Source organism: Xiphophorus hellerii, chromosome 7, assembly GCF_003331165.1.
Source record: "Xiphophorus hellerii strain 12219 chromosome 7, Xiphophorus_hellerii-4.1, whole genome shotgun sequence".
NCBI lineage: Eukaryota > Metazoa > Chordata > Actinopteri > Cyprinodontiformes > Poeciliidae > Xiphophorus > Xiphophorus hellerii.
Window position 1 is genome coordinate 3,348,632 of NC_045678.1, and position 15,050 is coordinate 3,363,681.

General features: G+C 41.3%; 1 protein-coding gene across 1 annotated transcript in view; it reads right to left on the reverse strand.

The window, feature by feature from the left end:
• Positions 1–15,050, reverse strand: part of kcnh3 (potassium voltage-gated channel, subfamily H (eag-related), member 3) — a 199,302-nt gene that overhangs the window by 37,602 nt on the left and 146,650 nt on the right. Inside the window, exons 5-7 of the mRNA XM_032567261.1 lie at positions 11,138–11,384; positions 3,821–3,978; positions 3,203–3,404 (exon numbers count right to left, since the gene is read on the reverse strand). Of these exons, the coding sequence (XP_032423152.1) occupies positions 3,203–3,404; positions 3,821–3,978; positions 11,138–11,384 (607 nt within the window). The remainder of the gene's footprint in view (positions 1–3,202; positions 3,405–3,820; positions 3,979–11,137; positions 11,385–15,050) is intronic.

Consider the following 15,050-nt stretch of genomic DNA (forward strand, 5'->3'; position numbering starts at 1 on the left):
ACTTCACGTTCTCCACTGAGAGACGCTTGTGGAATTATAAAGTTTGAACTACAGATTCCTGATTTGTCTTTAAAGCAAGTCGAATGTACTGTAGCTGAGAAGCAAACCTGAGCAGGACCTTAGGGAGGAATGCAAACCAGACTGAACTAATCACAAAACAATGCTCACTGAAGGAGGACAAAAAGCACCTAATAAAAAGTAACAAAGGATATGAAATGCTTTGCAGGCAAAGGGGGAAAAAAAGACTAAAAATGTTAAGGGAGTATTTTTCCACAACTGCCTTTTCAAACACAAAAAACTAAATAAAAGAAAGTAGGGCTGGACGATATAACTGAAAAACGTAGAAGATGTAAGTCTTTCATGTCAGTCAATGTCAATAACACTGGTTACGAAGAATATTTTTTTGGAAGTTGTCTAAGTTGTTTCAGCTGAATTATGACTATGTTGCACCACTGGAGCCAAACATGACATCCATTTTTCTGAATAAGGTCAGGTTTTTATTCTAATTTGGTTTAGAGAAATCTGATCTTCTGACTAAATTGATGATATTTTTGTGACATTATCAATTAATTTCCGTTAATATTTCTCATCCAAAAATGATCTTAGGACAGAAAAAAAAATTGTGTTCTAATAGAGTGTTTTAATTAAATGTTAAAAACTTGGATTTCTGTAAATTCAATAATAAACATTTTTAGGGGTAAGTGCATGTAAATTGAGCATTACGTCTTCATTGTGTAAAATTCTCCGTCTCTTTTCGGTCCTGATGGAATCTCTCCTGCTGCTCATCACTCACTGATCCAGATTCTCAGGAAACCGGTCCAGATGTCAGAACAAATCCTGCATTTTTATGCTCATGTTGCTCCACAGTTCAGAAAGTTGACCTGATTGAGGAAAACCAATGTGATTTTTGGATTCAGCTCAACAACATGACCCTAAAACTGTTGGAAAACTCCAGACAATGTTTTGGCTGTTGACCAGTGTTGTCATCGATGAGTTATTGTTTTAAATATCTGAAATACTACCAGACGGTAACGTGTCTGCTGTGTGTGTGCAGTGTGGTAGACCTGTGTTCAGCCTGTTACTGTTTAATGATTATTATTGATTAAATGCAAATTCTCACTTTAAAGGAAGAACGCATCGGAAGCGTTGCGTCTCGTTAATGAACACGCCCCACCTGGTGCCTTGAACACACATTAGAATGTTTGTGCTGAAACACACCAGACTGCTGCACTTCAGCCCTGGGCTGTTCAACACAATATAGTAGGAGTGCATTTTTTTTTTGATGGTTTGTGTTGCCCCTCTGACTTCAACAATAAAAATGAAAGACTGATGACTTAGTCAGGCATCAGGATTAGAATGCATATGTTGAGTCATGTCTGCATGGCCGGTTCTCCAGTGATTGCTCCACACAGGCACAACAGAGAGGAGGAGTGTGTGGAAGGAGTTCATGGAAAAACATTCAGACGTTGTGGCTTCTCTAGTTTTTGTTTATTTTGTTTTTTGTAATTGCACAAGCAAACACAGCCAAGATAAGTCAAGATTCATTTAATTTATGTGAGCAAAGTTTTTTTCAGACAGTTTTTCTTATATATATATATAAAATCAGGATTTTACTATAGAAGAGAATAGATCTTTAACATTCTTTCAATGTGACCAAGATTAGAAATGCAATTATAAAACAGTTTTTTTCCCCCTTTTGAGAACAAATGGATGAAAAGCAATGACAAATGATGAGTGGTGGAAAAAAATATTGCCCAGATATTATTTGTGTGATTACAATAAAACTGACAAAGAAAAATACCAGTGCTACCGGTCAATGTGTTTTTCATGCGAATTATCACATCATTTCCTGTTTTTGGCCAATTTTATGAAAAAAATGATGGGTCTGTTCAGTTAGGGCTGTTCAAGGTTGTAGCACATAAACAGTTTCATCAGATTTGATCTTCAGGCAGTTTTTCAAACTGTGATCCTGCACAACACTGGATGTTAAAGTGTGCAGCGGAGGCTCTCGCTTTGATGATGATGATGAAATTTATATTGTGAACATGTAAGCAACAAATGTCAGCAGGGTAAAATAAGATAAGAAAGTAAAAATAGGAATAAACATCAACATAAAAATAAAATTGTAATGTTCAGTTGGAATAGGAATAACTAACTTCTTATTAAATCAAACCCCCAGTTGACTCATCAAGCATGTACACTGTGAATTTCAGTGTAGAAAGTAGAATTCAAATGCTTCCAATGTTATAAATATTTATATATAATTTGTCCTTTATGTCACAATTATCCATTCTGCATTTTCCAAAAATGTTCAATTAATTTGTTGCTATGCAGTCTACAGCATTTATGCTAACTATGTTCAGTCAAAGCAGTTTAAGTTTGTAGCCGCACAGGAAATAAGTTTCATGGTGCATTCATCATTAAGCTTTCAACATTCCAGCAGCCAAATCAACTTTTTTAAAGCTTTATCAGGTTGTAATGTTATTCCTTCGTCAAAAACATACATGGAGTGTTGCCTTTATTCTGTCATGTTTGAGAAGTCCTTTAGTATCCGTGGCAACCAACTGTGCAAAGCAGCTGATTGGACCTTGCACCGCCTTTGAGGATGAAATTCTTCCTCTGAGTTTCCAAGCTTCTGAGCTTCCGCCTCACAAAGACTCTCTTGACTCATAATGTCTCCAATCAGCTCCTTCAGACTAGCCAGCAGCAATTAGCAAACACCTGGTGGAACTGTGCATCAGCTGAGCTCATTCTAGGAGCTACTACTCAGTGAAATGCTGGTAAAAATGTTGTTAAAGGTTTAATACAAGAGCCATGCTGTGATGACTTCCTGTAGGTGGAGTTTCAGAAAGATCAGGAGTTTCTTAAAGAGACAGAGGCCCAATTTCAAGGCATCAAATTACAAAGTCAAATTTCTTTTAAGCCATATTTCATACATGCCACATCTTTTGTAACAGCTCAAGGTAACATAGTTAATTGATTGTGCTATAAAATGCCACCATATACCTGAAAAATACATAAAACTGCCCATTTAAATTTGTAAAATGTGTGAAAACCATGTCTCATTTTTTCCCCCCCATCAGAATATGGTTTAGCATTGGCCAAGCGAATACAATTCTAATAAAATACATCCAAAAGATGCATATGTTCTTGCAAGGAACTGAAGAACAAACATGCATGGATAGTATAAGTGCCCACTCACCGATGTCCGAGGAGCCCAAGCTTTCGATCTCCTTGCGACCGATGTAGTACCAGACACAGGCCATCCAGTGGGCCAGCAAGGCAAACATGGACATGAGCAGAGTCAGAACCACGGCGCTGTACTGAGAGTAGCGCTCCAGCTTCTGCAGGAGCCGCAGCAGCCGCAGCAGCCGGACAGTCTTCAGCAGGTGGACCCTGAAGTTCTGCACACAGGGGCACAAAGAGAGGTCAAAAGGTCAGTCTGAAAAACAAACAATTTTTCTAAAGCAGAAGAATGACAACTATTTAATTTATCTATCAGCTGGATCTCTAAATTTGTTGTTGATAGAGAATCCAACGTTTTTCAGCTTCTAATAAAACTGAACAATGAGTCAGTTAGCATTTAGCTGAACTAATTTAGCCCTCGGTTCATTACCTTTTAGAATTCTTTGCAGGTGAGCCAAACTAATTAGAAAGGAAATGTGTTTGTGTACAACAGCAATATGAAAGAAAGGGTGATTCAGTCATTTTAGAAAATGGGACTGTGCACACGAATTAAATAATAGTCAAGAGATTGCCTTGATAATCTCTACAAAAAAAATAATATTTGTAGAGGTCCTGGTTACACAAGTGAACTCACCACAGTGACATTGAAAGCATAAAGCAGGTCAAAGGGCAGGGCAGCGACAAGGTCAACAAAGAGCCAGGTGGTGACGTAGTGGACACAGATGGAGCGGGCGTCGTAGACCACCTGACCCGACGTGCTCACAAAGGTCGTACGAAAGTTCAACACGATGTCTGAGGACAACAACAACATGCTGTTAAGAAAACAGATACATGCTAACAATGAAGCAGCATTCTGTTAACCTTTTATGTCATAAATTTAAAATCTACGCCTGAATATTTTTGCTTATTTTAATTGTACGCAGTTCTTTAACTGTCCTGTGAGTAAATATATATTTGCCCATTTATCCATAACAACCGGAACTTTCAATATCTAGTGTTGGAAATATTAGTTTAATTATGCTAGTTTTAATGTTTAACTTTAGCGCATGTTGAAATATTAGACGGATCATTATTTTGTTGAGTAGGCCTCAGTTTAGGTTAGATTTAGATTCATAGTTTAATCAATATATAACTTAATCAGTAGAACATTTTTCTTAGATATAATGATCTGATTAAAATGAGTCTAATCAGTAGTTTTTATATTAGATCACATTCTTAAGAGTGTAGAAGTCGTATATTCATCTGGAAATTGTTTTAGTTTGTTATAACTAAGGAAGTTGAAAACTAATCAGAAAATATTGAGTGCAACAGATGTTTTGGTGTTGAAACTGCTCATGTCTGTTTTATCAGAGCTTGAGGATATTATATGAAACGTGTTCTAATTTTTATCATCAAAATCTGCTGTTTGATGCACTGAGTCAGAGGAGAAGTCAGGAGAGTTCTGTGCGGTTCAGGGACCAGTTTGAGGCAGTTTGAAGGGATGAAAAGCATGGATAGCTGATAAACTTTGGTCTCGCTTTCTTGAGTAAAATGTTTCTGTATGAAATGAACACATCTATTGTTCGTACCCTGGGAAAGTGTCTCTGGTGTACAAACAGCAACACGTCCTTATGGGCTGTTTGAGACCACCTCTAAACTGTACGTTAGAACGCATCAGATAATAGAAACACGCCTTGATATAAAAGTAATTGAGTTATAACAGCTAGTCAGATCACTGGGGTGGAACTGTCTTAACTGCCACACGCAGTGTCTCTGAAGGCGCGTCTTCGGATTTTTGTATTTTTGTATTTTTCCATTTTTCTAAGGTAATTAATTTCTTCTTTGTGGCTTTGGTTTCCGATGATTATGATAAGCTGTTGATATGATTTTATGCATTTTGATTGTTTGAATTAAATTCTGGATGATTGTGAAGTTTAACAGTGACTGTTTGTCAGGATCTGTGTTTTCTGTGTTCATTTAGAGTTTTTTGTGTCCTTAAGTCTCTTCGTTGTCCTGTCCTCCCCTTGATTAGTTCCCAGGTGTTTCTTGTTCCCTGATTACCCCCAGTGTATTTAGTGTCACCTGTGTGTCTGTTCTTTGTCGGGTCCTCGTCTACCAACAGTCAGTCGTTTGTTTGTTCCTTCATGTCCATTCGTGTACCTGTGCTACCAGTGCTGAGCTTTGTTTTCCCGCTCTGCTGTGCTGACAGGGTTTTGGACTGGTTTGAATATTCAGACATATTCATCATTAAAACCATTAATTTACCACATCCTGGGTCTACAGCGTCTGCCTCACCACTCTCACCACCCGCACTTCATGACAGTAGGACCCGACCAGGAAGTACGGTGAGGCACGCCTTGTTTTTTACAACATGGACCCAGAGATCTTGTGGACAGCCGTCGAGGACTATGTAGCGGTGGTGGCAAGCCCGTACTCAGCCCATCGGCGGCTGAACACATCCATACGCCTGGTCCTCCTGCTGGATCAGTGGATCCCGCGACTCCCGCATCTGGGACTGGCGGAATTACAACAAGAGGCAGAGTGGCAATTCCAGACAGCAGCGGCCGTGCTGAAAGGTAACCCTCTGCCTCCCAAGCCGCACAGTCTCTCCGCCAGCCCAGAGCCCGCTCCAGTTCCGGGACCGGCACCTCCAGCCGGCGATTCAGCCGGCGTTCCAGCCGGCGCACCCGAGGCCGTTTCAGCCGGCGTTCCAGCCGGCGCACCGCAGGCCGAATCAGCCGGTGTTCCAGCCGGCGCACCCCAGGCCGCCCGGAGACAGCGACGTGAGCCGCCGGTGGACCCGGCCCCTCGTCGCCTTCCGGAGCTGTCACCTCCGCTGCCGGTTCCCAGGCTCCGCTGCGGCTCGCCCCCGCAGCCGGTTCCCAGGCTTCGCTGCGGCTCGCCCCCGCAGCCGGCCCCGAGGCTCCGCTCCGGCTCACCTCCAGCCGGCGCACCCGAGGCCAAATCAGCCGGCGTTCCAGCCGGCGTTCCTTCCGAGACTCCCAGTGTTCCTTCCGAGACTCCCAGTGTTCCTTCCGAGACCCAGACCCCCAGCGCTCCGACTCAGACTCCCTGTGTTCCTCCAGAGACTCCCTGTGTTCCTACCGAGACCCAGACCCTCTACGTTCCTTCCGAGACCCCGACTCCCGAGACCCTCTACGTTCCCTCCGAGACCCCGACTCCCGAGACCCTCTGCGTTCCTCCTGAGACCCTGACCTTCTGCGTTCCTCCTGAGACCCTGACCTTCTGCGTTCCTCCTGAGACCCTGACTTCCAGCGTTCCTCCTGAGACCCTGACCTCCTGCGTTCCTCCTGAGACCCTGACCTCCTGCGTTCCTCCTGAGACCCTGACCTCCTGCGTTCCTCCTGAGACCCTGACCTCCTGCGTTCCTCCTGAGACCCTGACCTCCTGCGTTCCACCCGAGACCGAGACTCCCTGCGTTCCACCCGAGACCGAGACTCCCTGCGTTCCACCCGAGACCGAGACTCCCTGCGTTCCACCCGAGACCGAGACTCCCTGCGTTCCACCCGAGACCGAGACTCCCTGCGTTCCACCCGAGACCGAGACCCCCAGCGTTCCGACCGAGACCCCCTGTGCTCCACCAGAGACCCTGCCTCGGGGGGCTCGTCGTCGCCGTCTGTGGGCGGCCCCCGGGACTCATCGCCACCTCCAGCGCCGCGGACGGCCGCCGGACCGCCTCCGTGGTTCCCGCCTCCAGCGCCGCGGACGGCCGCCGGACCGCCTCCGTGGTTCCCGCCTCCAGCGCCGCGGACGGCCGCCGGACCGCCTCCGTGGTTCCCGCCGCCGCGGACGACCGCCGGACCACCTCCGTGGTTCCTGCCTCCTTTGCCTCCGCCCACCCTGTGGGTAGTTTTTTGTTTGTTTTTGGACTCTTGGCCCTTCTTGTGTTTCCGCCCACGATGGTGGGTTGTTTTTTGTTTTTCTGGACTCTGGCCCCCCGTCCAGCGCCCCTCCGCCCACCCTTGTTGTGTTTTTGTTTTTTCTGGACTCTGGCCCCCCGTCCGGCGCCCCTCCGCCCACCCTTGTTGTGGTTTTTTTTTTTTTGGGCGTCTGGTAGCCGCCCTTGAGGGGGGGGTACTGTCAGGATCTGTGTTTTCTGTGTTCATTTAGAGTTTTTTGTGTCCTTAAGTCTCTTCGTTGTCCTGTCCTCCCCTTGATTAGTTCCCAGGTGTTTCTTGTTCCCTGATTACCCCCAGTGTATTTAGTGTCACCTGTGTGTCTGTTCTTTGTCGGGTCCTCGTCTACCAACAGTCAGTCGTTTGTTTGTTCCTTCATGTCCATTCGTGTACCTGTGCTACCAGTGCTGAGCTTTGTTTTCCCGCTCTGCTGTGCTGACAGGGTTTTGGACTGGTTTGAATATTCAGACATATTCATCATTAAAACCATTAATTTACCACATCCTGGGTCTACAGCGTCTGCCTCACCACTCTCACCACCCGCACTTCATGACACTGTTGTCTTTGTTTTTTCACTTTTACACACGACATTAACAGACCTGGGGAGACGAGGAAACAACTAGCAACAGGTAGGAAATATATCTCGTTTCTCAACACTAGGAAGTTTTATTCGCAATTTACCGTCAACTAAAAGATTGGAGTTTCATGTATTCTGTCATGCTTCTTTAAATAATATTAATAAAAAACATCAAACATTATTTTTATTTGCATAAGTGAAGATTTTATTCGTCTGCATGACAGACAGAAATCAATAACATGGAGCTTCAAAAGGTGCTTCTGTGTGACAGTCTAAATACGGTATGTCACATTCAGCCTCACTTTCCTGTCATAACAAACATGTTACTGCATGGTAGCAAATATCGCATGATTACATAACTCATATGCTCATTGGTAAATGACTTCATGACCAATATATATGTGTGATGAAAAATAGTTCAAGTTGGAGCTGTGAACAACAGCTCAGAATATTTATCTTTCTTCATTTTGATCATAGCTGAATGTATAGCTAGAAGTATTCATGTAAAAGACAAACTGGAACAACATTGCTGCCCAAAACTTTATGAGTATGGTGGTTATATTTCCATTCAGCAAAAACTCTCCTATCTTTCTTCTTTTTGATATGAATAGCTTTTATTCATCAGCATCTGGACAGGAATGTTGTAGTTTCTGCATTGAGTCTGTTGACTGATATCTCAGAAGATAGGTAGGCAGGCAAAACATCACTGTTGTGATTTTGTTAAGCATATCCAAGTTACATAATGATGCCTTCAGTGTAGACTCAGCTTTAGTGTAGAGATATGCACATGCTAATTGCAATTTATACCCACACTTTATGTTGTGGGTTTCCATTTGTTAAAGCAAAGGCGGAAAAAAAAGTGTATGTTCTGTTTTTACACAAACTTTTATTTATTTGAAACTTTTCCGTTATTTCTGTACGAACGCCAGCGTCAGCAAGCCCTCATTAGGATGAAAGCCAGAGGGTGTTGGAGCAGTTCTGGTGCAGTGTGTACTTATTCTCTTCAGCAACATAGCTGCCACGTTTGAGCTTTTAGTGATTTATATGAGCTCAGATTCAGGTTGAATATTCATCCTCAATGCGTTTTAAAGTAAGTTCTGTGCACTATTTTGAATTTATCGTAAGTTACATATGTGTTGAGTGAATGTGACCTCAGATATGAACAAACACCACCATAAATATTTTATTAAATGTTTTTATTTTATGTATTATTATTATTATTGATTTCACCACTCCTCAAGATAGAATTGTGATGAATTCAGAAAGTCATCACACCATGGCTCCTCCTGCAGTAACATCTGAACGTGTGACTCGCGTGATGCAAAAGCAGTGTTTCCATTGCAGTTTTGCTAAATAGATCTATTCTGATACGGCTGAAAAACCCCCTCCTGCCAACACAAAAGCTTTTTATTGAAAAGCGTGGATTTTTTCAAAATTACCGCGTTTCCATTAAGCAAATTTATTTACGTAATTTCAGTTTGCCCAATTTTATAACCCTCCCACTGTCTTAAGAGACGAGGGTCACTCAGAAACTCACAAGCTTTTTCGCACATCGCGCAGTCCAGCGGGGTCGTACTGACCCTGCGCACGATTTTACAAGATTTTTTTTGTAAAATCGCAGCCCTGCTGTCAGACTGTGACATTTTCCTAAGACCATCAGAGTTAATGGAAACTCAGCTGATTTCTGCACTTCAGATGAAGTATGAGTCCACTGGAGCTATGTGAGAGAGAAACTTGTTAGTTTTTCCAGATGTTTTCTTTGATCAAAATTAATATTAACTAAAAGAACAATATACACAAGCAAGAGTTCAAGAACACATCAGCTTTAGATCATTTAGTAAAAACTTTTACGGACATGTTACCATACCGAGAGGTAACAATAACACACCTCTGATCAGGACTTTATACCCTTTTTTTTGCTATTTTGCCACAGTTGGTTTCCATAAATCCAACGGTGAACATTCCAATAAAACTAATTGTGCGCTGAAGAGATCTCACGCTCGCAGTTAGACCGACAGGAACAAAGAGGCATGTAGGTTTCTTGGAAAAAGAGTCGGCAGTGAGAAGTAATGGCCTGATGTAAATGGCTCATATCGTCTTACTGCATCATGCATCATTAAAAAGCTCTACAGGTTTTGGAGATGGAGGATTATTGGCTGACCTCCAACCGGCAGGAGGCTAACACAACGACCAACAACTTTCTGCCAACCGGTTTCACATCAGTTAGAATCTAACGGTTCATGTTGCTTCCTTTTACTGCTCACTACACCAACGCTGAAATAAAATTCCTGGAACTATGCAGGCAGAGGAAAGTATAAAAACTAAAGTGTAAACTCAAACTTTTCTAAACTTTCTTAACTGCATTTCCATTAAGCAAATTTATTTACTTAATGGAAATATAAGTAAAGGTGGAATACGTCTTATTCCACCTTACATCAGATCATTATTGCTTCCTTGTGTTCATTTCATTTGTTGTTAACCTGTTAACTGTTGAAATTTTCAGTACAGTTGCATTGACTGTTTTATACTTTTTGACAATATTGCTTTATATTATTGATCATGTTGGAATGTGAATGATTTATTCTGAACTATCTGTAGAAACGCTGAACAGAGAGCTGCCTGGTTTCTCCCGGCAACAGATCTCTTTTTCTCAGAAAGTCCTAATCCCTCTCTACCTGAGAAGACCCTGAAACATCGTCCTGCTGCTGGACTCTGCTCTAATGTCTCCTCCTTGACTTTTTGCTCTTTCTATTGTGGAAATAAAGATTCCCTTTAAATCCGAGGAAAGCAACAGTGAGCAAACTTCTGCACAGAAATGAAAGAGGATTAGGTTTATTCCTGGCATTAACTAACTAGCAAAGGGTATAAAAAACCTAACATTAGTATTCTTCTTATTGGCCTTAATATGATATACTGGCATAGATCAACTAATCATCATTTAGCTTTAGCATTACTCGACACACACAGTTTGTTTGGAAGAAAACTCAGTAAAGTCTTGTGACTTTTGGCTCTGGCTAATTGCTGAACACGACCCAGACCTGCAGCCCGGCTCAGCAGCTGCTCACCCCTCTGTGATCAGACCCACGGCTGCAAAGGTTTATCTATTCGCTCATTGAAAATCACGTTACCACATCTTCACTGGAACATTGACCAATATATTTGATGTGCTGTTGGTCATTTTGATGATGGCACTTGACAAAATGTAACGTCTGTTTCTGGTTTCTGTATTGGTGACTGTATGATGTTTTCATGACTTTGTATTTTTGTGTTTTTATTATGTAAAAGGCTTTAAACTGCCGTGTTGCTGACAGTGACAAATCAAACTAAATCTGTAGGAGATAAACAACATGAGCGAGTTATTCATTTCATTTGTTATTGACCTCTTAAATATATATATATATATATATATATATATATATATATATATATATATTTTTTTTTTATTATTATTATTTTTTTTTATTGAGTTGATTCTCACCTAAAATGAAAAGGATCTCCACCAGGATGTCGCTGACACTGGGTGGATTTCTCGAGGCGCCGCCTTCGTCCCGCCCTCCACTGAAGCAGACGTTGTAGGGAACGGTGACGGCCACGTAGAAGGTCGCCAGCAGAATCAGCCAGTCCCAGCCGGCCTTGAAGGTGCCATAGTGGAGCAGGATGAAGCGGGACTTCTGGATGGCTGCTACTTTGTACTCTGGGATCGGAGGTTTCTGCCCAAACATGTTCTGTATCGGATCAAAGGAACACGGTTGTTAACGGCAACATCACGTCAGGGCCTCGAGTCGCCTCTTTTACTTCCTGCTCACAAGTTTTATTTCCAAAAGTTGATCAGCAATGGAAAGTGAATTTCTTTCTGTTATACGGCTGCCAAAAACACACCCAGTCATTTCCGTTGGATTTAATCATGAGTTTGTATAAAGCACAGAACAAATTAGGTCAAATACTTTGGGAAAAGGCCTCTGCTGGTGTCTTCAAACAACTTCCAACTTTCAGCATTTCCATACAAATAGAAACTAAAACCCCATCTGATTTTCATGTGTTCTGAAAAAACCCCAAACCAAACAAAAACAGGATAAAAATAGTATGCAGCTCTCTTATATTTACAAAAAAAGCTTGTAAAAATCTAAGCACATCTCAAAAACTCTAGAATTGTGGGAATTATACAAAACGCAATCTTTTTTTAAAATTAAGACTGCATGATTTGTCCTGATTTAGTATAGAGATAAAGTGTTCAGCCTAATATTTTAGAATGAGATTTTCTAAACCCTTTCAGATCTGGGCCGCATGTTATTGTTATCCTATATTTTTTTGCCTTTGAGACTACATTTGCCGGTTATAGCAGTTTGAATTACACCGACTGAGAGGCGACAGAAGATACCGGGATCAAAGTATACCCAGGGTTTAAAAAGCTTGAAGTTGCTAAATGTTCTGTCTTGCTGTCCTTGTGGTTTAAACTCCGTCAAGTGAAGGCAGAGAAAGTGCTGGAGTCTTGATGGAGCGCTGCCTCACCTTCACCTGTTGATTTTGGTGATGAGGAAACACTTTGTAAAAAAAGGTTACCTTAGCCTTGGATGTTGCCTACGAAAATCGTCAGAAGACAGGGAGTCTTCTGCTGCTGTTTTCTGTTAAACTGTGTTCACCATTTCTTTCATTTTATCTGCATTTGTAACTTATAGAAGGAATCTTGTGATTATGATCAATGTGTCAATATCTGCATTGTTTTTGCATCAAATATAAGCAATTCAACAAATTTTCTCTCAGTAAATATCAGATTTGCTCAAATTAACAATAGCAGCATTTCCATTGTAATTTGACATTTGGTAAAAAAAAAAAGAAAAACAACAAAAAAACGTTTAATGGATATATACCAATTTCAGAAAAAAAGTCTAGTTTTTTTATAAAAAGTTTTTGTGCTTTTTAAAAAGCCATATAAAACTTTATTTACTAAGCAAAACTGCAATGGAAGCACTTTTATTTTGCACAACGAGTCACCTGATCAACAACCGGATGTTGCTACTGGAGCAAACCATGAAGAAGAAGACAACAGGAAGTGGTTGGACCATGATAGCATCTCATCAGTGCGCATGGCTACATCATAAATATCCTGCATCACTGCCACCATGCTTCAGATCCACTGCCACCAGCCAATAAAACCTCATTTAAGAATTTTGTATTTATTTTTATTGCTCCCTCAAATCCCTCCATGACCCTCCATCAGACAGAGTGGGGAATCCACTGTGCAACACTCTGCAAGAATAATTCACATTCTGATTTTTAATATTACAAAGAGAACTTCAATAAAAAGCACTTTTCAAGTTTTCCCATTACATTTCAAAGAAAAATTCATTCTAAATAGAGAAATATTTATAATCAACAGCAAAACTTTCCAGAGAGGTGCAATGTTCCCAAACGTAAATGTCCCAGCAGATTCACTGCATGGTCTGACTGTCCAATGCTCCAGATAAACTGCAAAAAGCTGCTAGATCTCTATCTAAGACTCCACAGTTATTGATAGGACAATTACACAGAGCATCGCCAAATGTGGTTTTAGCGCTGTCGTGCTAACAGAAAGCATTTTCTCTCCCAAACAAAGAGAAACATAGCAGCAACACAGAGTTTGTTTTGAAAAATTGCATCAGAGCAAACCACAGAACCTCTTCTGTGTTTCGTTCAGAACAAAGTGGAGATTTCCGGCCAAGTTTTTTTTTTTTTTTTTATCAAAACACCTCAGGAAGGATTAATGACTTGCAGTCACAGTTAACCACAAACTCCACTGAATACCGAGGAGGATGAGAACCAGGGTGGACATTTCAGCAGCAGCAAACTGCACAGAGTTCTGCCAGTGTCTTTATCACCTGAGTCAGCAAAATGTGGAGTTCTTTCCACCTGGAGTCAGCCAGATGTGAAAAAACTCCTCATGTCCTTCAGACCATCTGTTGGGGTTAGAGCTGCTGGCTGCACTGGAGCACACCGACAACTCATGCAAGAAGAAAACAAAAAAGCTCACAAAAAAAGGAGTTTCTGCTCTGAAACTAGAGTTCATCTTGCCTTCTTGTGTTTGGATATTTTATCTTCTGCTGCCTCTCAGTCTGAATGAAGAGTTGTTGAAGGTTTAAGAGATTTTAATTTGGCTGAGAGACGAATGAATCCCGAAGAAAAGCATTTTAATATCTCTGACTAAATGATGTCCTCCAGCGTCTAATACCACGCGTAAAGAAACGAGGACATAATCTAATTACTGGCCGTCTTCAGTTCTTCAGGTGTCACAGCATTTATTTGATTCTTATTGTTTAATTAGGAAATATTTATTCCCTTAAACCTATTAGTGATTAGAGAGATGGAGTAGACTGGCAAAGACTTCACTATGAAAGAAGCTCTTATTTCCCAGAGAGCATTGTTGAATATAAGGGTAAAAAGAGCTTTATGTTAAGGAGGAAAAACTCAAGACATTTTCTTCATTCTCAGTGAAGAATATAAATGCAAATGAAAACTGAGTGAAAAAGCTTTTCTTTTGTCTGTTTGATGAGAACAGAGCCAGATTTAGAATTCGGCAGAAACAAAAGGCTACGGAGCGCATGAGGAGGACATTTCAGATCTGGGACAATGGAAACTTTTACACAGGACATGCTAATAACGATGTTATTAACAATTCCTCCATGTTTTCCTCCAAATAAAAAATGTATTTCTAGATTCTGACTCCCTTCCTTCTCTACGTCAGAGAGCCTTGCCTAATGAGATGAACATAACGGAAAACCAATCTTCTCGTTTTACTTAGAAAAACAAGATTACGATTACTGGTCTAGTTAGTCATTATTTATTAGCAAACATTAGTTCTATATTTTGAAAGATAAAATTGATCAACTCTGAAGGATAGTAGACATATATTAGCAAGATAAATGCAGATTGTCCTTGAATTTCTTAAGTGTCTCCCAGAGTTTAAAGAGAATCCTGTTTTAAGGATGGATAATGGATAAGATGAACAGAGTTCTGCCTGGTTGGAAACTGTTTGAACTGCATTTATTTGGTAACTTCCTGACTTTGTCTTGGTTCTAGTTGTGTAGCTGACCTGTTTTCTGTTCTGTCAGGTTCCAAATTCAATTCAAACATATTTAGAGACTGATTTTAATGTGCTCTCTAGATCAGGGATGTGAAGCTCAAGGCTGCTAGCCACATGCAGCTCGAAACAATACTGTCTGGCCTATGAGATAATTTCATAATTCTAGTATTAATGATGGCCCACCAGTAGGTTATATGGCAATCACACCAACCACACGATCTACACAATCCATAATGCAACAGCGACTCGTGCTGAAGACGAGGCTGCAGGAGTCAGCTGGAACCAGGAAGCCTATGGCACTTTCCACATTGCCAAGTAATTATTAATATTTATG